Source organism: Talpa occidentalis, unplaced genomic scaffold, assembly GCF_014898055.3.
Source record: "Talpa occidentalis isolate TD23 unplaced genomic scaffold, MPIMG_talOcc4v2.1 talOcc4.14, whole genome shotgun sequence".
Lineage (NCBI taxonomy): Eukaryota > Metazoa > Chordata > Mammalia > Eulipotyphla > Talpidae > Talpa > Talpa occidentalis.
In genome coordinates, this window is record NW_023601433.1 from 27,139,491 (window position 1) to 27,165,856 (window position 26,366).

At 44.9% G+C, this 26,366-nt stretch overlaps 1 gene segment (V, D, J or C); it reads left to right on the top strand.

Moving 5' to 3' along the window:
- The first annotated feature begins 21,409 nt into the window (after positions 1-21,409).
- LOC119244066 (immunoglobulin lambda variable 3-9-like) lies at positions 21,410-22,140 on the top strand. The segment is given in 2 exon segments: positions 21,410-21,455; positions 21,833-22,140. Coding segments are annotated over 2 exon segments (354 nt in total).
- The last annotated feature ends 4,226 nt before the right edge of the window (positions 22,141-26,366 follow it).

Consider the following 26,366-nt stretch of genomic DNA (forward strand, 5'->3'; position numbering starts at 1 on the left):
AAATCGAGAGGGTAATTCACCTGTGGGCCAGCACTTCATAGCTCAAGGAATCGCCTCCTGATTCAGCTTCTGAATCCCAACCTGAACTAATGAAGCCTCTGTGCCTGCTGCACACAGTTTAGGCAGCCACCAGGGGGCAGCAGAGAGCCACCACAGCAGGGTTAAAGCCTCCCTGCAGCTTGTGACATGGGGAGCATCAGTCAGCAGGAGCTAAGGCCTGAGTGAACAGGGGTCATTTTTCTACAGTGTCATTCTTTTTTTTTTTTTTTTTTTTTAAGATTCATTTATTCATGCATACAAGAACCGGGTAAGGCCAGACACGTGGGAGGGTGAGAGGATTCACAAGAGACAGAGTGGGGAATTGAACAGGCACAATGATGAAATACACTGCTGAGTGGAGCAGCAGGTGAGACAGGAGAGGTCTGCTGCGCCATGTGGGATTCTTGCTGGTCAGCCGGGATCGAACTTGTGCTGCAGAGGCTGCGGAAAGCTTCACAGCGCAGCACTCAACACCTGCGCGACCATGGGAGGCCTATTCTTGACAATCATGTTCTCATTACAGACTTCATAGCCTCAGTCTGAGGCTTGGAGAAATTGTCTTGTTTCTCTGGCTCTTATTCTGATATTTCCATTCCTTCACACACAGCCCAGTCCTGCTAAAGTGGCCTCACTCTCCAGACCCTGGATGAGTGCCTGGACACAGCAGGTGTCTGATAAACTTATGTTGACTTGATTACAAAAGAAGACAGCTTGTTACTTAATACCTTACTCATCAACAAAACACAATTAGAGTGAACTCATAGGGGCGCTGCTCTTAGAGTCCTTTCCAGGCCTCACTGTCACGCAGCATTTTTGGACCCCGTGATGTCTATGTGACCTGAGTGCACACGGAGGATACTGAGGCACAGCCCCTGTGCCTGTCCCAGTCTCTCTCAAATCAGAACAAATGACAGGCCTCAAAAATTTCTGGGTAGGCAAGTGAGGGATTTTATGCAGGATCTGCTGCTCAGAAGCTGTGAGGACAGGGGGAGGACCTGGACCTATCTAAGCCTGGGAATGTCACCTGTAGAACAGGATCAGAACACACAGGCTTCCACGGAATCTGCTGTAGAAGGGCCTGTCCAGAGAGAGGCCAGGACAGAGCCTAGGGGAGGAGATTCAAACAGACCATGAGACCAGAAGAGAAGGAGGGCCCCTAAGCTGAATGTGGGGACTCTAGAAAATACCCCTCCCCTCTCTGTGTCTGAGGCTGACACCACAAAGCTCCCCAAGCAGCAGCCTGGCCCTGGCTGATTTGCATACCCAGCAGCTCTCTCCAGCAAGGGGATAAGACAGGCATGGGGGTTGTCCTGCCCAGCCAGAGCCTCAGGGAGCAGAATGAGGGATCCCACCATGGCCTGGACCCCTCTCCTCCTGGGCCTCCTGGCCATTTCATAAGTGCTGAGCCAGACTCACAACCCCCGGCTTCAAGGCTCTGGGACAAGACTCATTCTAACTCTGAGCTCAGCAGGGGCTGCCTGTGGGGCAGGATGCTCTTGATCAGCTCAGGATGGGGGGCTGGATTGGGTAGACACCTACTATACTCATTTTTGGTGTGAGCCTGTGGGCCTGTGCCTGTCAAGAGAAGAGGGGGTGTGGAGTCCTTTGCCCAAAATGCCACACATCGGCCAGGCTTATGGGAAGCTGAGGATGACAACGAGGGAAGGGACATCCAAAGGGACACAGCAGCCATCGGGTCTTGGCCAGGCCAGGCAAGGGGAGGTGCTCGAGGAATGGGTCCTGCGCATTACCCCCCCTCTCCTTTTCTTCCTGCAGGCTCTGTGGTCTCCTATGAGCTGACTCAGCCTTCCTTAGTGTCGGTGTCTCTGGGACAGACGGCGAGGTTGACATGTCAGGGAGACAACATTGGTGGTGAATATGTTCAATGGTTCCAGCAGAAGCCCAGCCAGGCCCCTGTGCAGGTCATTTATAAGACTAACCAGCGGCCCTCAGGGATCCCTGACCGGTTCTCAGGCTCCAAATCTGGGAACACGGCCACCCTGACCATCAGCGGGACCCAGTCCGAGGACGAGGCTGACTATTAGTGTCAGGTGTGGGAAGGCAGCAGTGCTCATCCACAGTGACACAGGGCCATGGGAAAGTGAGACACAAATCTCTCCCAGTCTACGTCACAGTCTCCTCTAGCCCCGCGCGGGTGGAGAAATGACCATGAGCAGCTCACACCTGGGTCCCATATCTGAGCTCCCATAGGTCCCGGTCCTCCAGGGAGTGTCAGCACTAGGCAGGACAGGAGGGTGAGAGTGGGAGGGTAAGGATAGAAAAACTAGAAAGGAGGCACCCCAAGATCAGAAACCTGCTCTCACATGAGACAGAGGTGGAGATGGAAGGTATTAATATATCCATTAACCCAGCTATAGGAACTGAGATCCTTAGGCACCAAGGCCTAGAACACAAAGCACAAACCCTAAGCAGGTATCAGACTGCTGTAGGGAGTGTCAGGAGCACAGAACCTGAAGGTGAAGATGTGGAGATTGAGGTGATTGTAGAATCTGTGGTCCTTTCAAATAATACATAGTTATTCAAAATCAACAGCAAACAAACCAGTACACAAAGGAGTGAGCCCCCCCAAAGAGAAGACTGTATCAGTGCAGTCTCTGCACAGGCACAGGGCAGCATCCTTCTGCCCACCTGTGCTTCTTCCTGCCAACTCTCTCCCTACGCAGGGCAGCAGCCTTCCTGCCTGCCCATGACCTGTACCAGGCGGGGCTCCTCTTCACTGACCTCCCTCAGCAGAGGCAGCTCTCCTCAAGGCCACTTGCTTGTGACCATGCAGGCCTCTCTCGTAGCAAACCCACCTCTTTTAGTGCAGCCCTTTCTGCCTGCTTGTGTCTATAACCATGCCCGTTTTGTTCTCTCCCTTTTATAATAACACATAACTAATGATTCTGTGTCATAGCAAACACATAGGGAAGCGCGCCATGTGCCAATGAAAGGGGAGCTCTGGTGAAAACTTTCCCAGAGTAACCCAAGGATCCCCTCTCCAAACCCAACAACTCCAAAATGACATCAGAACACAGGACAGGCTGCCATGTGCTTCTTGCCCACAGTAGTTGTGATGGATTGCGGGCCCAGAAGGTACAGAGAAGAGAAAGTGCAGAGAGAACCCTGAGCTGTGCATGATTCCCAAGAGCACTGGGGAGAACAGCTATTTGGGAGGATGAGGATGGGCTAGAGGAATGGCTCCCTGAGGCACAGAAGGAGCTCCCTCACACTCACACACATACACACACACACACACACACACACAAACACATCCCATCATAGATGCTTTGGCCCAGTCCAGAGAGGAAAGCTCCTAGTAAGGCATCAGGTTTCCTACCCAGGAGAGCTTTGTCTCAGTAGTGGGATAATGAGTCCAAACTCACAGCCATCCCTGGGACTCCTAGAAAGTGTAAAAGGAAACTGAGCAATGATTGAACTGTGCCCCGTCATTTTACAAAATAGAGGTGTTTAAAATGCTTAGAAATGAACACAGACCTCCAGTCCCACACACGGACGCATTCACAAAACCTGGCATCAATCAAAACTTTCTTGCAGAGAATTATGAAAATAAGGTTCTAATTAATAAGAAAAATATCAATGATCCCAAATGGGCTTGAAATTGCCCAGCTGCTATAATTTGAAGATAAGGAAACAAAATAAAAGATTATGATGGTTCCCCTTTGTTCCTGAGAGTACGGACATAAAAAATATTCAGGCATATTCTACGAATGAGCACAGTAGAATCTGAGATTCTAAACCACCATTTCCAAAACTCAGTAAACAACAAGCATAATAAATGCCTCTAGAGAACAACAACATTTTTTAGAACAGTGGAGGAGACAGTGTTAAAAGTCTTCAGAGCTAAGGGGCATTATGGAAGTGGGACAGCATGAGGATGAAGCAGATTTCTCAGGAGAAGAATGCAGGTGAGTGGATGGTGATTAACATCCCTAAGATGAAAAGGAAGAAAAGATCTAAATGTTCACCAAGTTGTTTCATTTTCCATAATGAAAGGACAGGGTTTCCACATAGCAGAGCAACAAGACAGAAAACAGTAGTGAACCTCCTCAGGCAGAAGGAATAATACCAGAGGCCTCCCTGGTGGTGCAAGGGGTTAAGATGCAGCCCTATCAAGCTATCTGTAGCCACTACAGCACAAGTTTGATCCCGCAAAGGAGATGGCTCACATGGCACAGCCGACCACTCCTGGCTAACCCGCTGCTCCCCTCAGCAGTGTATTTCAGTCAATCTGCCTGTTCTGCTCCCCATTCTGTCTCTGGTGAATCTTCTCCTGCCACCCACCTCTGGCCTGTACCCCCAGTTCTTTTATGCATAAATAAATAAATCATAAAAAAATAATAATACCAGAGAGAATCTTAATCTTCAAGAAGGAATGAAAAGTTTCAGAAGTGGAACTGCAGAGACAAGATGCTAATATTGAAATCTGTTGAAAAGAACATCCCTCTCTCAAACAAAATGCACTGACCATGCTGGGTGGAATTTATAAAGCTGGTAAAAGTAAAATGTTTGACAATTGAAGCGAAATGAATAAAAAGAAGTGATGGCAACCTGTTCAAGGGTCTAATACTCTGATGTGACATGTTGTAGTATCACATAATTTAAATTGTGAATTACAATAAGATTATGACAAGTTACCGTTAGTAAGCAAAGTAAAGGGGGAGTAGATCAAGTGGAACCGCAATACTATTCAAGGAAAAAGAAGCAGATAAATAAAAAAACAAAAAAAGAAAAAGGATGGGAAAACGAAATACCATTGAATGTTTATGATAATATTATGGCATGTCTGAAAAATACTAAGGTGTATTTAAATATATATTAATGTCCACTTTCATTGTAAATAATCATAATACCAGAACAAGAGCAGAAGTTGTCGGTTGAAATGAAATTATATAATATATATGCTGAAGAGAGAAAAGCCACAGTAAATACAAAGACCCAAAAATAAACTCATGCCATTCACAGCCACGTGGATGGAACTAGAAGGAGTTATGCTCAGTGAAATAAGCCAGAAGGAAAAAGAAAAAAATATCAGAGAGGTTCACTTATAGAGGAATACAGAGGAACCAAATAAGACATCAGTGTAAAAAAAAATAATAACAGTACAAAACACAATAAAGCAAAAACAGACAATTATAAATGAGAGACATCCTGCAGGGGAGGAGGAGGGAGCAGGATGAGAGGGAGGGAGGGAGGAGCACAGGGGATGAGGTGATGGTGCACTGGTGCATTGGGGAAGGAAACACTATGGGGACTACACCTGAGGGGGTGGGGGAAGCAAATATTTTTTAAAGAACAATGATGTAAAAAAATAATATAAAATATATTGAATGAAAAAAAAATCTAAGCACCAGTTCAGACTAGGCTGAGGTAGAAAACCTCGGAACATGAACTCTGAGAAACGATGGTGAATAAAAACACTAGTTAAATAAGTGACTCATGAATAGTGATGGGGTGAGGGCAACTGAGTTTAGGTCAGGAAGCACCAGGAGCTCCTGGTGATGATCAGTCTCCCCATGCTGTGGGGGGAGGCTTCCTCCTGAATCTGAGTAGACATAAAGGCAGAGGCCCCTGGAGCATCACGCAGGTTCCAGAATTTTCAGTTTTGCAAATGAGCAAATATCGCCAGCTATCACTTTTGACCAGTGGGATGTGCTTCAAAAAATTGATGTGATTGCTCCCTGTGCCCCATATTCTATCTAGCTGCGTTCTGCCTGGAGGGTCAGTGCCGCGGACCAGCACAGCGATGGACGATGAGGCCGTCTCAGGGTTGAGAGATTGTGCAGGGTGGTCAGGGATTCGATGAATAAATGACACACAGACACACCTGAAGAGAGTGAAAATCTGAGTGCGTCTCTATTAAGCTAGTGGTCAGTATATATATGTTTTTCTAAAAGCATAGGAACAGTGAACATCAAAGAGATCAGTTTGCTCATAGACTTAGCTTAATTGACAGGGCAGTGATTTATGTCCGAAGTTACATCTGGACCTAGCCTCATTCCTAATTGGACAGGCTATAAATTCTTTCTACTGTTTTATATAATTATTTTCTAGTTGCACTAACTATCATTTTTACTCATAATTAATTGTCATGGGTGAATTTATTTTATAATGCAGTTACTATCAAAGGTACTAAAGTTAAGCACATAATAGAAAGATTATTAAACCAACAATTCTATTATAACACAGCGTTTAGTAATGTTTCATTTGCATTAACCTAATTATTAAATTAGGTATGTTTTTTTAATAGCAATCAATGACCAGAAAAAAGGAAAGATTTTAGAAAGACAGTTGTAGCAGAATAAAGTTTGTGGGCCTTGAGAAAGCGAGATAAGGTTCCAGGTGGTCAGCATTTCTTTTAATCATCTTTGTGGCAGCTTCTGGTGGTCATTATTTCTTGGCAGGCATTCGGCTTCTCTGCATCTTAGGGAGTTTGCTGTTCTCCCCCTGCGCGCATGGTTCCTTGCCCACGCCGGACCTCAGGGACCATGGCAACAGCCATTAGCCCTGAGGGTCACTGCAGGGGGGGGTGCAGCAGGTCCCCCTTTGATTTTAGAACGAAGTTGGTAAGCATACATGTCACACTGGATGCGGTAGATGGACCTGTGAAGTGAGCGGACACAGAAGGGAATAAACAAACAGAGAAGCAGGACAAGTAGGGAAAGAACAAGGAAGGAGAGAACAAGATGATACCAGTGAGTAGGAGTTAAAGATTGGAGAGTGGAAGCCAGAGAATGGGCAAAGGAAGAGACTGAAGTATCTAGGTCAGATTTACTGACAGCAGAGATTTCAGACTGAAGAGATGCAAGGTCATGAGAGAGGTCATTGTCATGCCAGATGCCCAATAGGTGATGTTTAGTAAGATTCCAATGTAGAGAGGAATTATAACGCAAAGGTGTAACACAAATGAAACGAAAGTGAACGTGGCAGCGAGTGGATAATTGCTGCTTAAGCAGCTGAACTTCATCTCCAATGGCAATAACAATTTCTTCCAGGGCATTTATCCTTCTTTCTAACTTGTAGTCAATGTCCCGCTGCACAGAGTGTGCCATGGTCACATTTTTGGTAAGGTCATTTACAAAAGAAGCTGTCTTAGCTTCCTGAATTAAAGCAACAGAGGAAGTAGCTAAGGAGGTAACCAGGGAAATTAGAGCAGCAATTCCTAGAATAAGGGTGGCAATAAAACGTTTAGGACGAAGAAGGGCATGTACTTCATCTAAAACTTGCATGGCAGTATTATCATACCAAGGCATATCATGTAAATCAACAGGTAACATAACATAGGGGGGTCTTTTAAGTAAGACCACCACAGGATATATACGAGCAAGAGAGGGGGTAATACAATTAGTAACAATGCAGCCAGAACAATGAATGGAGTAAGAAGTCCTACGCAATTGAATGCGTGTAGCTGAGGCATTCCCCAGAAGTATAACGAAGGGGTATCCAACGTAGGCACGCACTGGGATCTTATCGGTGTCCTGTCCAGGTTGTTTGAAGTGTACATCATTAATGGCAGTGAAAAGACGAAAAAGTTTAGGCTTTACGACAGAGCTTTCTGTTCAGGGAACCGGGTTATTCAGTCCTGTCAATGGAGGCAAGCTTTGTCATCATTTTCAGAGATTTCTGGAACCCTACGAACAAAGCAGCAGTTTCTCCACATTTTAGTTTAGCTCTATGTCAACTTCCTGGAAGAATTGTACTCAAAGCCACACAGAAGGTTAGCTCTGCTAGAAAAAGAAAAAAATATATATATCTATAACATTGTTGTAGAGTCTGGTCAGTCAAAACAAGAAAACTTTGTTGAATCAAGGCAAAATGTAAAGAAACATTTTCAATGTTATGCCAAACAAAACAGTAAAAATCAGGTGTATTTCCAACAGTCTATACAGTCCTTTGTAGAAAGATTTTTACTCTCAAAAGTTTATCATTTTGAATCAATTGAGGCCTTTTGTGTGTGTGTGTGTGTGTGTGTGGAAACAAGTCCTGCAGACATTAAACCATTGAAGTATATAATATTGCAAGGCAACAATAATCATTGACAATTTACATACATATCAGGTATTGAAAGATTTTGTTTAAGAAAACCAATGTTAACATTTTTGTACATATTAGAGTTTTTCCATTTTCCCAAGTGACAGTGCTTTCCTTGTAGTGTAACTTTACCAGGTAAACCAGATAGGATAAATTTATCTAATGTCCTTCCCAGGAGGAATGGGAGAAAGTTTGTGGAGTGTCTCTAAAGCTTTGCTGAGGTTCCACAAAATTTCCTTTAATTGATTAAATGACAGGCTACCAAATTTTACTTTAATTAAATGTTTGGGAAGCTGTGTCATAAATACTAGAAAACAGCAAAAACAACCATATTTAATCTCTATAAAAATTCTAGCCCTAAGTGATAATATTGACAATTAAATCATAACCTTTAATTGTCATCTCAAAAACCTTAGTTCTTTAGACACTAAAAGACATTATGTACCCAACATTATTAACCTAGACAAGGGCCAAGATTATACCCAATGCTAGTGTATAAGTACATGTTTTGAAACAACCCATTAGATTATAACTCAGTTACTATTAACCAAAAATTATTTCAGCTAATGTGTTCCCAAAACACTAAAATAATATAAATCATTTGAGTATACAAAATTTGTTTTCCTAAAATTCCTTTTTCAGATGTTCAACACTTTACTTAGCTTTGTTACTTTTAATTCTTTTAGACCTTTTAATATTTGTTTTAACACTTATCACTTTACTTTTAAGACCATTAAAATATCTATTTTTAATACATGTTTTTTTTTTTAGCACACATTTCACATTACATTGATTTAGGATTGTCACATCTTTCATTAGCAGTAAGGCATTATAATATAATACTGTCATCTCTTTGAACTAGATGACTTAAATGTGAACACACAAGGTAATATGACATTAGAATTTTTAGCTTTTACAAATAGGTGCAAAAAGTAAACCTGAAAGTTTAGTTGTAGTTTTAGTTTCTGTTACGACTGGAATTCCATTTTGCATGGCTGTTAATAACATAATGGCACATACCTAGGTTTTTTTTAGGCTGGCTAATAAAGAAGCAATTAGGCAAATCAATAAAAACAAAAAAAATCAGAGCACCATATAGATACTATGTACATTTTTCACATACATGTGACTCAGTAGGAAAGACAAAAGTACCTTTTATACCAGAAATTTCTTTTGAAATAAACACATTTAAACAAAGTATTAATACTTAACATAACTGTAAGGCATATATGCTTTGAATTATATTATAAAATTTAAACTAGTTTTTGTTTATTAAAAAATTGTTTGATCAAGATGTCAAGATTTGTTTTGTGATAATTTATAAAGGCGCCATCTATAATTAGTCCTCCGGAGGTAAAAACAAAACAAACACAAAGAAAGACAAACAGATACAGAGATCTCTTGATATACATTTAAAATTTTGGCCATGTGCATATATTTTGAAACATAGTTATTTTATCAATATGTGTGAAGATACTGAGGTTTTTAATGAGTTAACAGCTAAAATCTGTACACAGAATAAGTGTCTAATCTTAATTATTACCAAAGACCTTGGGCTCGAGACCACAGCAGTCATGGCAGTTTTTACTAACTTTTTTGATAAGAAAATATTTTTGGAGTTTACATTTTTAAGAAATGATTTTTTGGCTTTAGGTTGTTAACACATTATGTCACTGGGAACGGTCATATATTTAAACATAAAAGAACACTTAATTTGAGAACAGAAGAGGTAAATTTTTACAGTCTGCCTGTAAAATTTGAGGTTTAGAATTTAGCTCAAAAATGTTTGTATTATTACTTTATGTTTTACCAGGTTAGTTTGTTTTAACAAGAAACTTAATGTTTTACAGGTCCCATAAGTAAAATTAAAAGCTTTTATTCAACCAATAAGCATTCTGTATAGCTTGTTAGCAGGTCAAAAGTAACTCAGCAGTTTTTGCCTAAGACAATGTAGATTTTAAAATCAGAGAAACACAGGGAAATGGAACTTTTTGGTAGAATGAACCAAAATAGTTATTTAAGGTGGATAATAGAAAAGTTTAGTTCCCCACAGCAGGAAGGTAGTAGAGACCTGTCAGTGATCCCAACACTGGAGAAAAAGTCCAGGCAGCTGCTTGTTGAGATCAAGGGCAGCCCCCACCAGCCCACTGCAGTGGGTTTATACTATTTTAATAAAAACTTTTTATTCATATTATAGTCATATAGTCTCATACACTCATATTTAACCATTTTTTATCACTTTAACAATTGTGAATGAACTTTGAATTTATAAATGCCTTATTTATCTATTTATTTATTTTTAAAGAAACAAATGGCAAAACTCCACCAGGGGGAACCTAGCCTCCTCCCCAAATAATTAACAGGAAAAGATTGGAGCATTTTTTTTGGTTTGTTTGTTTTATTTAAGATTATGACACATTATTTCTTATTTGTTTTTGAGTTTTTATTTTTATTTCAACAATTTTAGCCAAGTTTGAGCTGGAAATTTGGGCTGGATTTTGGAATGGTCTCATAATTGGGAGCCGATGCCTCTGCAAAGAGGTCAGTATTGGCTCTAGAATTAACTTTTGGCTTTTGAAAAACAGTTTCACTATCCCAATAATCCTGATCACTTTTTTTTTTTTTAATACTGCAGGCTATTTTTTCTTTTACCTTTTGTTTTGCATGTTTTATTTTTGCCTCCAGCCAGGCAAAAATGACCTATTTGTTCAGGCAATTGTTTTATTAATATGGGGCTGTCAGCTGAGTCCTCTTTGATGTTATTTAGGGATACAGACAGCCATAAGTTTTTGAGTTTTTTATTTATTTTTTTTTTTAATTTAGACCCTTGATCTAGTGCCGCGGGGGAAGCATTTAAGGGAACTTTCATGAACAAGATTTTTATGTGATGTAGTTGTAGGTTTAGTAACAACTGGAAAAAGAGTGGTGGCTGGGCGGGAGAGCAGAAATTCCTTTAGAGAAACGCTGTATAGGAGGCTGATCAGGATGATATACTGCCGAAATTCCAGAGGAGGAAGTGTCAGTAAAAACAACGGCAGCTCCATGCAGAGGCTGTGAGGAAATAATTCTTGGAAAAGTAAAAGCAGTTTCCGTCGCAAATTTTAAAATAGGGTGTTGTGGCAGGTGGAATTTGACCTGACCAGGAAAATTGAGTAAGGCTATGCCCCAGTCATCGTCATTTTGAAGCAGAAATTCAAACTGTGTTCTAGTATATGGAACAACAATAACGGAGGGAAGTTTGGCAAACAGTTCTTTAGAACGTGTTAACCCTTTCATTATGAGAAATGCACACATAGATGTATAAGATGTGACCATTTTTGTTTGATTGTGTGCCAAATAAAGCCATTCAAGAATACCAGATTGCCACAGGTAGGCAGTAGGGGTAAATTCAGTTTTAAGAATAAGTAATTCCCATGGTGATGAATAATCAATTTGAGAAACTCTAGCTTCAGAAAGTTTTTGTTCAACCAGATGCAGTTTTGAGAGAGCCTCGGGTGTCAAGGACCGAGGTGATTTAGGGTTAGGATCTCCCTGTAATATCTGGAAAAGAGGGTGTAAATCACCTGTAGTAATTTTAAGATAAGGACGAATCCAATTAATGTTTCCAAGCAATTTCTGAAAATCATTTAATGTGGAAAGTTTATCAAGGTGGATTTGAAGATTTTGAGTCATGATGAAATCATCATGAATGGTTTTTCCGAGATAGTTAAGTGGTCTCTCACACTGAATTTTGTCAGGAGCAATGACAAGACCAAAGGAGGTTAGGTCAGTAATTAAACATTGTAAAAGCGTTTCCACACCTTCCTTAGAGGAGTGGCTCAGGAGAATGTCATCCATGTAATGAATGATATATGCATCAGGAAATTTATGTCTGGTAGCTTGTAAAGCCTGATCAACAAATTTTTGACATAAGGTAGGAGAATTTTTCATGCCTTGAGGCAGGACTTTCCATTGAAAGCGTTGCCAGGATTGGTGAAAATTTGCAGAGGGAACACTAAAGGCAAACCGAGGAGAATCATCAGGGTGAAGTTTAATAGTGAAAAAACAGTCCTGCAGATCAATAATTATAATATGATTTTGTTTTGGAACAGCTACAAGGGAGGGGAGGCCTGGTTGAAGGGCTCCCATGTCATGCATAGTGTCATTAATTGAGCGGAGGTCCTGAAGAAGCCTCCATTTTTCTGACTTCTTTTTAATTACAAAGACAGGAGTATTCCACGGACTGTTAGAGGGCTCTAAATGCCCTTTTTGTAATTGGTCAGAGACAATGTCATGTATAGCCTGGATTTTGTCAGATGTAAGGGGCCATTGAGGTATCCAGACAGGATCATTGTTTTTCCAAGCAATTTTATCAGCAAATAAATTTTCCGCAATGGCCCCTAAGAAAAAGCCTGTTCATCAATTAAATCAGGAGCAGTGAGAGTTAACCCCATAGATTCCATCACATCACGCCCCCATAACAAAAAGGGCGAGGAAGGAATCACATATGGCTGAAAGAAACCAGAATGCTCATTCATTTGCCAATGTAAAAACTGAGAGCTTTGAGCTACATTGTCTGCCATGCCTAAACCAATTAAAGTAGATAAGGAATAAGTAATGGGCCATGAAGGGCATAGAATTCTTGTACTTCTTTTCCTACTTTTTTCCAGGTTTCTAGTGATAAACTGTCTTCTTCTGGAAACCATGGGCATACCCATATTATAAATTCATAAAGTTGCAACAAAGCTTTTTTATTTACTTTAATACCACGTGTTTCAATCATATTTTTCAGTATAGAAAGAAAAAGATCTCTGTTTTTGGTCTGTTGTTGACCCATGACCTCGTGGTGCTTTGTTCACTCACACAAGATCTTTATTTCAACTGTGCTGTCCGGCCCGTGTCCCTCGCGGGAACTTGCGGAGGCGTCTTAGCTAAGGTCTGTCCGTATAAACCCCGGACCAGGCTGCTCCAAGGAGCAGATGACCGTTATGCCTTATGACGTCCTCCACGGGAACCGCGGGAGCAGCCCACTCAGACTCCGTAGCCCTAAGGCTGTGGAGCCGTAATCATGCACTCTCACACACACTCAGCACCACGAGTATGTTTTCAAGTTTAGAAAAACTTCTCACTGTCTCAAACTGATCACCCTTTATCAGCGAGCTCCGGACGCCCCAGTGAGGATTCTATCCCTGACTGTCTAAAAAAGAAGGGTATTTTAGGAGAAATTCACTCACACACTCACACAAGAAGGAGATAGCTTACCCAACGCAACCTCTTCGTTACTTACCTCTCCTTTGGGTGAAAACAATGAAATGAAGGTCAGGCCCCACGTTGGGCGCCACCTGCCGCGGACCAGCACAGCGATGGACGATGAGGCCGTCTCAGGGTTGAGAGATTGCGCAGGGTGGTCAGGGATTCGATGAATAAATGACACACAGACACACCTGAAGAGAGTGAAAATCTGAGTGCGTCTTTATTAAGCTAGTGGTCAGTATATATATGTTTTTCTAAAAGCATAGGAACAGTGAACATCAAAGAGATCAGTTTGCTCGTAGACTTAGCTTAATTGACAGGGCAGTGATTTATGTCCGAAGTTACATCTGGACCTAGCCTCATTCCTAATTGGACAGGCTATAAATTCTTTCTACTGTTTTATATAATTATTTTCTAGTTGCACTAACTATCATTTTTACTCATAATTAATTGTCATGGGTGAATTTATTTTATAATGCAGTTACTATCAAAGGTACTAAAGTTAAGCACATAATAGAAAGATTATTAAACCAACAATTCTATTATAACACAGTGTTTAGTAATGTTTCATTTGCATTAACCTAATTATTAAATTAGGTATGTTTTTTAAATAGCAATCAATGACCAGAAAAAAGGAAAGATTTTAGAAAGACAGTTGTAGCAGAATAAAGTTTGTGGGCCTTGAGAAAGCGAGATAAGGTTCCAGGTGGTCAGCATTTCTTTTAATCATCTTTGTGGCAGCTTCTGGTGGTCATTATTTCTTGGCAGGCATTCGGCTTCTCTGCATCTTAGGGAGTTTGCTGTTCTCCCCCTGCGCGCATGGTTCCTTGCCCACGCCGGACCTCAGGGACCATGGCAACAGCCATTAGCCCTGAGGGTCACTGCAGGGGGGGGGTGCAGCAGGTCAGGGGATCCCAGCTGGTAGAGGGGAGGGCTGGACTCTGTTCACCACTCTCTCCTTGATAGAGACTCTGGAGAACTTTAAAGGAAGGAAGCTCCTCCAAGGAGCTCTGTTTCAGAAGCAGGGGGCAGAAGAGCTGCAGCCAGGACAAAGGCTGGGGCTGCCCAGGAGCCTCAGAGGGAAACCTAATTGCCGGCCCAATGGTCTGGGAACCAGAACAGCTTCAGAAGAACTCAGCACAGCCAGGCCTTACCCCAGGCTGCAGTGACCACCTTCTGAGGGTCAGAATCACACTGTATCCCCAGGACACTGGTGGGACCAGCATCGGGGGGTATCACTTGGGAAATGCAGCCATAGAGCCTGTGTCCAGGGAGCTGACCCTCCGTGCTGGCACATCAAGGGCACCCGCACCACTGCCCTGTGCCTCCCTCTCCTCTGGGATGACTGTGAGCTCGGGCTGCACCTACTTTGCTCAGGTCATGTCAGGAGGGGCAGGCACACTACTCCAGGCCTCTGGGCCCTGGAAGGAGGGCTGTTTCCTCACTTCAGAGAGATGGAAGTGGATTCTCACTGTTAGGGCAGAAATCCATCAGGGAAGCGAGCTTCTCTCAGAGAGGAGGAGGGAACTTCTTATTTAGGCTTGTGGGTTTTACACCTGCAGGCCCTGGGAGATCTGTCTCCAAAGTCTGCGCCCCAAGCAACCACTTTACAGAACATTTATTGACTCAAGCAAGGGGTACAGTCATCTGGGAATGTGTAAATCAGGGTTAGTGTGACCTTGATAGCAATACCAGCTGTTCCGAGAAACTTTTAGCTTACATGTTCTGTCCCGACTTTAACAGATAAGCAGGTCAGTCTGAGATTTCCCACTTCAACACTCCTCTGGTCACAGTTGGTCACAGGCTGCCCTTGCTTATCATTGGAAGATCAACCTCCCAACGGGTCGCCTGACCATTCAGCCCCCAGAGCTCTTCCCTGTGCAAAGACCATGACCCTGGGCAATTTTAGAGACCATAGAGACTAAACAGGGTTTCTTAGCTAGGTCTGCATTTCAAAAGCTTCACATCTTATATAAAACAGTAGTGAAATCCTAGTGTCATTGTCATGAGTAAAATGAGACCAAGCTGTGATCACTCTTCCAAAGGGGACGGTTGTTTAACAAGGAAACTACCATGCACTCAATAATGGACAAACAGCCAGTGACACAGGCCACACACACACATTCTAATGACAGGCCCTGGATGGGACAAAGTGCACCTGGGGTACACGGGCAGGATAATAGTAGGAGAAAGAAGATGAGGGCATCTGGGGACCCAAACTGCTAGGTCACTGGAGTCTGATATCTCCTCAGGCCCTGCTCAGCCCAGGCCCAGTCTCCTGGAAGGCCCCTGCAGCCTGAGCCAGCCAGGACAGATTATAGGCGGGAATTAGAGCTGTGTGGGGTCAAGTCAAGGAGGTGACTGTGATTATGGAGCTTGGAGTCCAGCCTGCCTATCTAACATGATGAGCATGTGGAAGAAGCTAAGGCTCACCCATTTTTACTTAGGCCCCTGTTCTACCCCACAGCTGTTCTCCAACTTAGTGTGGAGCCCACAGAAGGGTAAATTTCTATAACGGCAAACCTTCCCAACCCACAGGGTTCCCCCGAAGGTAGTAGGAGTGGCTGCTTTGAGCCATCCCAGTAGTAAGCTACCAACACTTTCCTCAAGACAAGGGTCCCTAGTGCTGTCCGTTATAAACACACCGCCCCCATCCTAAACAAGGTGCTGATACTTATTGGTTCTTTATTTCTAAAATTTGTCTTTTCAGGCCTGATATGTGACAAAAAATAGAGTCCATGAGTGTGTAGCCTTGGGCACTGGCATTGTCACTCAGCACAATGTTCCCTAAAGCTCTCTACATGGTTGTGCTGTTAAGAGATCATTCCCAGCTTCCCTGAGTAGGATTCCATGGTCCATGGAACAATGTCGAGTTACCTGTCACCGAGTTCTCAGCAGTATATAAATTATATAAATTATAGCCCTTATTTTATTTCATAAAAACATAGTGTGTGCAGATGATGTTGCACAAGAGTGTGAAGACTCCCTCCTGGCTGTGATCTTGGGTGAAGGTCACGCTTCAGGAAATGCCTCTTCAGAGCCCTGGGTGGGGCTGCGACTCCAGCTGTGTCAGCTAAGCAATTGAGGCTACTGCCTTTGAAAGGTCAGCTCAGGGCCCCTGGATAATGTACAAATGTCAACAGTGCACATTTTACAAAGAAAAACCAGAGATTTCCTGCTTATACTCTACTGACAAGCTCCTCATACTCTACCGCCAAGCTCTAAGAGGATTTCTCATTTTTGGGAAGAAATCACAGGCGTTGGTGGAATCAACTGTGACTCAAAGAGGCATCCACACCAATGACAGATTATGACAGCTTCATCTTCTTAGCAGCTACTGGAAAAGGAGCAGGAGATTGAGAAGATTTTCTGCGCTGCATCCCAGTGTTGTAGAGCAACCCTGATACAAATGGGGTGCCTGACTGTGGGTCCTCACCTGCGTGCTTAAAAGGACTTATCAATGCTCTACTGCAGACACATGTGAATGGTTAATAAAAGGTTTATTTACAAGGGAAGGCTTTAGTCTGGAGTGGGGGTGGGGTCCTCAAAGCCTGTATGGGATTAACTTGGACATTATTTCCCCCTAACACCAGGACCTGGCAATAATCAGAAATTTCCATGACAAAGTTCATAGAAATACCACTCAGTGACATCAGTCTGGACAACTTTTTTTTTTAATTTTTATTTTTTTTTGTTTTATATACATTTTTTTACATAATTTTTCATGTTTGTACAATGTATACATTTTCTTTTTTTTTTCGATTTATTTATTGATGATTGATTGATTGATTTATACATACAAGCACTGGGTACAGTCAGAAGCACGGCAGGGTGAGAGAATTCACCAAAGCCAGAGCGGGGAGCAGAGCAGGCAGAAGGACCGAGGTACACTGCTGAGGGGAGCAGCGGGCGGCAGGAAAGGTCTGTGCGCCATGTGGGACCCTCCTCCGGTGGCCGGGGAGCAGCCGGGGATCGAACCAGCGGTACAGAGGCTGGGGGCAGCTTCGCAACCCAGCGCTCAACCGCTGCGCCACCGGGGAGGCCCCAACGTATACATTTTCATCTTGATTATTGTCCCCGTAAAATTCCCACCCCCGCCCCCTTGTTTTGATGCTACTCCTGTAGAGTGTCTTTGGTTTATAGTTGCGTATTGATTTTGATTTTTACTTTATTATAATTAGTCTTTTTCCTGGGGTTTCTAATCAGCCCCAAAGAGCACTGGGAACAGCCCCCACACACCTGAGCTGCACTGGTGCAGAGCAGTAGTGCACCCCACCCCACCTCAGGCAGCTGGGAGAACATTCAGGGAGAACCTGTCTCCACTACAGGACCCCAGTCTTGGCTGTTTGCCCCCATTTTCCCTTCCCCAACTCTGCCTGATTTTGCTACACACAGAAGAGGGTGTCATTTCTGACCTTAGACAGCCCAGGTCTAGCTCTATCCAATTCCCAAATGGTGTCCCAGAGAATGTCATTCACCATCTCTAATTCTTTTCCCTTCCCTGTCAAATGTCCATCAGTGTCAGGTAGAGTGTGCGATGGTCACCTTCTGGGGCTGAGTGAGATGACCCTGGAGCAGAGGCACAGGGAGCACCTTAGACCCCAGCTGGATGCCTGGAGATTGAAGTGTAGGGAGGGGGATAGTAACCATTACTTTGCCCTCAGCCCTTAGGTCACCTGGGAGGGGCCCAGGTCTGAATTTATAGGTCACATCTGCCCCACCCAGCAACCTAGACACAAAGGCCCTATTCCACTGTGATCCTATGATTACCTGGAAAATCCACCCAGTCTGCTGATATCACTTGATCCTCCTCCCAAGGTTCTTAGGAGAAAGTGTCACAGAGGAAGTGAACTATTTTTGAGTCACAGACACCTGACATCAGACAAACTGTCTTTCACATCAGACAAACCAGAACTTTCCCTGCTACAGAGAAGGGACTCATGTGCTTAATATACAAGTGAACAGTATGACACAGGCTTAAGTAGAAAAAAGAATATATTGTGACTTGACAGGGAAGAAGACATGTGGCAAGGACACATCTATCTGCCTCAGTGTGGCTCAGATTAGTTTGGTGGGAGCAGAAGAAATGAGAAAAAATGCTCGAATGAAGAAGGTCGAGGTGGGCAGTTTAATGACTAGACAGAAATCAGTCCCGGGGTGAAAGGTCTTGTCAAGTTCTGTTTGCACAGTGGCTGACTCTAGATCTGGCTGACTTGGAGTTACCTTCAGATCAACATGTGGGGCATGCTCAGGCTGTGTGATCACCTGCCTCGGCCCCAAAAGCCCTTGAATGGCTCCCAGAGATCCCTGTCCCCGTGCCTGGTAACTTGCTTTCCCCGAGGTGGCATTGTGCCCAGGCTGCTGGCACCTCTGGCTTCTGGACAGAGGCTTCCCCTCCCCACCACCCATCTTCAAAGCTTCTGGCTTGGCTCTGGCACCCCTAAGTCCATCAGGCAAGCAAGTCCCACCTGGCCCCAGATTTTGGGACTAAGCAGGGGCAGGAGCAACCTAGGAGCAACCTAGGTAACAATTTACCTTGAAATAGGAGCTAGACAAGGCCTGTGTGATCTAAGCAGTTGAGGACAAATTGATTGGTTTTACCCCCAGAGGGAGCTGAGTCAGCACTCCAGGATGGCCCTTCTTGTTCCTTGCTCCATCTTCCCACCTGACAGCTGCTCCCAGTGCCCCCTGCCGAGAAGCCCCCCCACCTCTCACCACATAACACCTGCTTATCATTTATCTGTTCTCAATAAATATCTGCAAATCACCAACCACTGAAAAAAATCTTCCCTTTTATTATTTGTATTAACTGATGGAGTTCTGTGAATTCTGTTCCAAATACGAAGAAATGAAAGGCCTTTTTTGAAATGTAAAATATACACCTGACAAATAACTGCAATACTAACTCTTGTCAGAATATTCTCCCCAGATACTCACTACTTCCTGAGATCCCAGACCTTTGTTACGATCTGGTTGTATGTCCCACTTGGAAACCTCGCTTTCATTCATGTTAACAGAAGACCTCAGCTTGGCTACTCCAGCTCCAGCAAAGACACCCACAGCTAGCACAAATGAGCCACATCAGTCCAGAATCACAGTGTCATTGACTAGAATGGATACTTACATGTTTTGGGACAAAGTAGACCTCATGGTCTTTCTTTCTTTCTTTTTTTTCAAATTTAAGTATTTATTTATTTATGCATACAAGACTAGTGGTGTCAGCCAGAGTTAAGGAGAGGGGTTGAGAAGAGTCAGCAGACAGATTGGGGAGCAGAACAGGAAGATCTACTGAGATACACTACTGGGGAGAGCAGAAGTTAAGGCAGAAGTGGTCTGCTGCACCATGTGGATTAGTTCCCTGACCAGCTGGTGATTGAACTCATACTGCAATGGCTGTGGATTGCTTGGCAGTGCTGAGACTTAACCCCTTGGGTCACCAGGGTGGCCACTTCATGGTCTTTGTATTCTGGCACTGACAACAGTGTCCAGCTTAGAGATGAAGGACAACACCCGGGGAGGATGTGGTGAGGACTGCACTGCATGTTCAACCACATGTGTTAACACATCTCTCTCTGGGCAGGCCATGCCACAGGAACTCAGTTGAAGTGGGCCCCACCCACAGTACAGAAAACCCTAGGAACAGGGATGGTGGGCGCTCATGCCATATGCCCAGGACGGGAGATAATCAAGAGCAAATTGGGTACCATGGGCATTACTGAGGAATGTTCTTCTGTCTCTTTCTTGGGGGCATCATCATCATGGCCCCATGAAAGCACTTCAGGCACCAACTCCTGAGTCTCCCCACACCTAAACTTCTTGGTCATCCTATGACTTTCCACTACCTGGTTGTTATGTGCTGGGTGTCTCAGGTGGGCACTGCCCCTTCCTCTACCAAATGGCGCTGTTCAAGTCTGTTTTCAGATGTGATCCTCTAAAGACCCTATGCCTAGTCTTAGGAAGACAGGGGCCAGATAGAGAGGGTAATTCAGCTGTGGGCCGGCACCTCATAGCTCAGGGAATCCCCTTCTGAATTGAAGCTTCTGAATCCAAATCTGACCAAAGGAAACCTCTGTGCCTGCTGCACCCAGTGCAGGGAGCCACCAGGGGGCAGCAGAGACCACCCACAGCAGGTTAAAGCCTCCCTGCAGCTTGTGCCTGGGGAGAGTCAGTCACCAGGAGCTAACAACTGAGTGAACAGGGTCATTTGTCTGCAATGTTTCTCTTGACAATCATGTCCAAATTTCAGACTCCACGGTTCCCGATCTGAGGCTCGTAGAAATTGGCTTGTTTCTCTGGCTCTTTTTCCGACATTTCCATACCTTCACACACAGCCCAGTTCAGCTAAAGTGGCTTCACTGTCCAGGCCCTGGATGAGTGCCTGGACACAGCAGGTGTCTGATTAACTTATGTTGACTTGCATACAAAAGAAGACAGCTTGTTACTTAATACCTCACCTCATCAACAGAACACAATTAGAGTGAACTCACAGAGGCGCTGCTCTTAGAGTCCTTCCCAGTCCTTACCCTCAGGCAGCATTCCTGGATCCTGTGATGTCTGTGTGACCTGAGTACACACGGAGGGTACTGAGGCACAGCCCCGGGACTGTTCCAGTAGCTCAAAGTCGAAGAAATGACAGGCCTCAAAACTCCTGGGTGGGCAAGTGAGGGATTTTATGCAGAATCTGCTTATCAGAAGCTGTGAGGACAAGGGAGGATCTGGACCTACCTCAGCCTGGGAATGTCACCTGTAGAACAGGATCAGAACACACAGGCTTCCATGGAATCTGCTGTAGAAGGGCCTGTCCAGAGAGAGGCCAGGATAGAGTCTAGGGGAGGAGATTCAAGCAGACCATGAGACCAGCAGAGAAAGAGGATCCCTGAGGTGAGGGTGAGGACACTAGAAAATACCCCTCCCCTCCCTGTGTCCTGGGGGCTGAGTCTTCTCTTAAATCACAAAGCTCCCCAAGCAGCAGCCTGGGCCTGGCTGATTTGCATACTCAGCAGCTCTCTCTCAGCAAGGGGATAAGACAGGCCTGGAGTGTGTCCTGCCCAGCCTCAGCCTCAGGAACAGGATCAGGGACACCACCATGGCCTGGACCCCAATTCTCCTGGGCCTCCTGGCTCATTGCACAGGTGCTGAGCCAGACTCACTGCACCCCAGCCCCTGGGCTCTTGGACAAGACTGGTTCTGACTCAGGCAGCCCATAGTAGGGATAACTGTGGGGGCAGGGTGCTCTTGATCTGCTCAGGATGGTGGGCTGGATTGGGTAGACCCTCACTGCGCTCACAGCATGAGGGGCTGTGCCTGCCATGAGAAGAGGAGGGCGTGGAGCCATTCATTTGCCCAAAACGCCTTACATCAGCCAGGCTAATGGCAAGCTGCAGATAACAATGATGGAAGGGATTTCCACAGGGTCAGAGCAGCCATGTGGCCTCCACCAGGCCAGGCAAGGGGGGGTGCTCTGGGAATGGGTCCTCACGTTAACCCCCCTCTCCTTTTCTCCTTGCAGGCTCTGTGGTCTCCTATGAGCTGACTCAGCCTTCCTCAGTGTCAGTGTCTCTGGGAGAGACGGCCAGGATGACGTGTCAGGGAGACAACATTGGTGGTAAATATGTTCAATGGTTCCAGCAGAAGCCCAGCCAGGCCCCTGTGCAGGTCATTTATAAGGATAACCAGCGGCCCTCTGGGATCCCTGACCGGTTCTCTGGCTCCAGTTCAGGGAACATGGCCACCCTGACCATCAGCGGGATCCAGGTCCAGGACGAGGCTGACTATTACTGTCAGGTGTGGGACAGCAGCAGTAAACATCCACAGTGACTCAGGGCCATGGGGAAGTGAGACACAAACCTCTCCCTGTCGACATCACAGTCTCCTCTAGCCCCATGAGGATGGAGACACGGCCATGAGCAGCTCACACCGGGGTCCCATTCTGAGATCCCTTGTGTCCCTGCCCCTCCGGGCAGCATCAGCACCAGGCAGGTCAGGAGGGGTGAGACTGGGAAGGTAAGGATAGAAAAACTGGAAGGGGGCACCCCAAGATCAGAAACCTGCTCTCACAATGCCAAGAGCTGGAGGTAGGGTGGCAGGGGTTAATATATCCATGAACCCAGCAATAGGCACTAAACTAAGATCCTTAGGCACCAGTGCCAGATCACCAAGCACAAGCCCTAAGCAGGTGTCAGACTGCTGTAGGGGGTGTCCGGACCTCAGAACCTGAAGGTGAAGATTAGGAGTTTCAAGTCATTGTAGAATTTCCTGGTCCTTTCAAATTCTACATAGTTATTCAAAATCAACAGAAACAAACCACTCCATGAAGGAGTGAGCCCCCCCAAAGGGAAGACTGTAGCAGTGCAGTCTCTGCACAGGCACAGGGCAGCATCATTCTGCTCACCTGTGCCTATGCAGGTGCTTCTTCTCGCTAACTCTCCCTCCGCAGGGCAGCAGCCTTCCTGCCTGCCTGTGACCTGTAACAGGCCAGGGCTCCTCTTCTTGACCTCCCTCAGCAGAGGCAGCTCTCCTCAAGACCACCTGCTTGTGACCGTGCAGGCCTCACTCTTAGCAAACCCATCCCTTTCGGGGCAGCCCTTTCTGCCTGCTTGTGTCGATACAAGTCCTGTATTCTTCTCTTGCTTTTATAACAAACCTGCCCCTTGGGTATAGCTAATGTTTCTGTGTCATAGAGAAACTCGCCTGGAAACTCTGCATGTACCGCTGAAAGGGGAGCTCCGGTAAACCTTTCCCAGGGTAACCCAAGGACCCCACTCTCCAAATCAACAACTTTAAAAGTGACATCAGACCACAGGATGGGGCTCCCATGTGCTTTCTTGCCCACAGTAGTTGTGGGCATTGAGGGCCCAGGTGGATAGACTGAGGGTACAGAGAAGAGCAGGTGTAGAGAAAACCCTGAGCTGTGCATGACCCCAAGAGCACTGGAGGGCACTGGTGAGAGGGAGGATCAGGATGGGCTGGAGGAACAGATACCCGAGAAGCAGAGGGAGCTGCCTGGTCTCTCTCTCTCTCTCTCTAGCTCTCTCGCTCACACACACACACACACACACACACACACACACACATCCCATCATAGATGCTTTGGCCCAGTCCAGAGAGGAAAGCTCCTATTAAGGCATCAGGTTTCCTACCCAGGAGAGCTTTGTCTCAGTAGTGGGATAATGAGTCCAAACTTACAGCCATCCCTGGGCCTCCTACAAAGTGTAAAAGGAAGTTGAGCAAAGATTGAACTGTGCCCAGTCATTGTACAGATTAGAGATATTTAAAATGCTTTGAAATAAACACAGATCTCTAGTCCCACACACGGACACATTCACAAAACCTGGCATCAATCAAAACTTTCCTGGAGAGAATTAAGAAAATAAGGTTCTAAGTAATAAGAAAAATATCAATGACCCAAAGTGGCCTTGAAATCACCCAGTGCTCTAATTTGTAGATAAGGAAACCAAATAAATGATTATGGTGATCCCCACTTGTTTCTGAGAGCAGAACATAAAAAAAAAAAATATTCAGGTGTATTTTACAAATGAGCGCAGTAGAATGTGAGTTTCTAACCCACCATTTCCCAAAACTCAATAACAACTAGCATAAGAAACAGGAAGGGTGAGGAACGCCACTAAAGAACAACAGCCTTGTTTGGAACAGTGGAAGAGAGGGTGTTAAAAGTCTTCAGAGCTAAGAGGCCATTAAGGAAGCAGGACAGCATGAGGAGGAAGCAGATTTCTCATGAGAAGAATGCAGGTGAGTGGACGGTGATTAACATCTCTAAGATGAAAAAGAAGAAAAGATCTAAAGGTTTACCCAGTTGTTTCGTTTTTCGTAATGAAAGCACAGGGTTTCCTCCTAGCAGAGCAATAAGACAGAAAACAGTAGTGAACCTCCTCAGGCAGAAGGAATAATAGCAGACGCCTCCCTGGTGGTACAAAGGGTTAAGACAGAGCACTGTGAAGCTGTCCACAGATACTGCAGTAGGAGTTCAATCCCCAGGGAGGGAGCTACACACATGGCGCAGCAGACCCCTCCTGGCTCACCAGCTGCTCCCCTCAGCAGTGTATTTCAGTCAGTCTGCCAGTTCTGCTCCCCACTCTGTCTCTGGTGAATCCTCTCCGCCCCTCCAGGCCTCTGGCCGGTACCCCCAGTTCTTGTATGCATAAATAAATAATTCTTAAAAAAATAATAATACCAGAGAGAATCTTAATCTTTAAGAAGGAATGAAAAGTATCAGAAGTGGAACTGCAGAGACAAGACACTATTATTGAAATCTATTGAAAAGAACATCCCTCTCTCAAACAAAATGCACTGACCATGTTGGTTGGAATTTATAAAGTTGGCAAAAGTTAATTGTTTGACAATTGTAGCAATTTTTTTTTAAAGATTGATTTATTTATTTATACAAGCACTGGGTACAGTCAGAAGTGTGAGAGGGTGAGAGAATTCACAGGAGCCAGAGAGGGGAACAGAACAGGCAGACTGATAAAATACACTGCTGAGGGGAGCAGTGGGCGTGGCAGGAGAGGTCTGCGTGCCATGTAGAACCCTCACTGGTGGCTGAGGATTGAACCGACGCTGCAGAGGCTGCGGGCAGCAGCATGGCGGCCCAGCGCTCAACCACTGCGCACCCGGGAGGCCCAATTGCAGCAAAATTAATGAAAAGACGTGATGGCAACCTGGTCAAGGGTCTAATCCTCTGATGTGACATATTGTCATAGCACCTAATTTAAATTGTGAAGTACAATAATAAGATTATGACAAATTGCAGTTAGTAAGCAAAGTAAAGGGGTAGATAAAGTGGAATCATAACACTATTCAAGCAAAAAGAAGCAGATAAATGAAAAAGCAAAAAAAAAAAAAAAGATGGGAAAATAAAGTACCATCGATTGTTTAAAATAATATTATGGCATGTTTAAAAAATACGAAGGTATATTTAAAATACATTAATGTCCACTTTTATTGTAAATAATCAAATATCACAACTTTAACAGATCAGCAGGTCAGTATGAGCTTGCCCACTACTTCACTTCTCTGGTCACAGTCTTCTTCTGGGCCGCCCTGCTCACTGAGTGAAAGATCAACCTCCCCAGGGGACTCCTGACCATTCAGTCCCCAAAGCTCTTCCCTGTGCACAGACCATGACCCTGGGCAATTTCAGAGACCATAGAGACTAAACAGGGTTTCTTAGCCAGGTCAGGATCTCAAAAGCCTCACATCTTATATAAAACAGTAGTGAAATCCCAGTGTCATTGTCTGTGGTGTGTGAGCTGTCAAGAAGGACCCAACATCAACTGTAAAATGAGACCAAGCTGTGATCACCCTTCCAAAGGGGAAGGTTGTTTAACAAGGAAACTTCCATGCACTCAATAATGGACAAACAGCCAACGATACAGGCCACACACGCACATTCTAACGACAGGCCCGGGATGGGACAAAGTGCACCTGGGATACAAGGGGAGGATGACAGGAGGAGAAAGAAGATAATGGGGTCTGGGACTCACACCTCTTTGGTCACTGGAGTCAGATATCACCTCAGGCCCTGCTTAGCCCAGGCTCAGTCTCCTGGAAGGCCCCTAGAGTGCTGAGCCAGCCAGGACAGACCACAGGGTGGGCTAGAACTGTGTGGGGTCAAGCCCAGGAGGTGACTGTGACTGCAGAGCTTGGAGGCCAGCCTGACTTTCTGACATGACAAGCATGTGGAAGAAGCTTAGGGCTTACCCCATTTTTCCTCAGGCACCTGTTCTACCCCACAGCTATTCCCCAATAGTGTGGAGCCCCATAGAAGGGTAAATTTCTATAATGGCCAAACCTTCCCAACCCACAGGGTCCCCAATGGTAGTAGGAGGGGCTTCTTTGATCCATCCCAGGAGTGAGCTACCAACACTTTCCTCAAGACAAGGGTCCCTAGTGCTGTCCTTTATAACACACCTCCCCCATCCTAAACAAGGTGCTAATACTAACTGGTTCTTTATTTCTGAAATTTGTCTTTTCAGGCCTGATATGTGAGAAAAAATAGAGTCCCTGTGTGTGTAGCCTTTGGAACT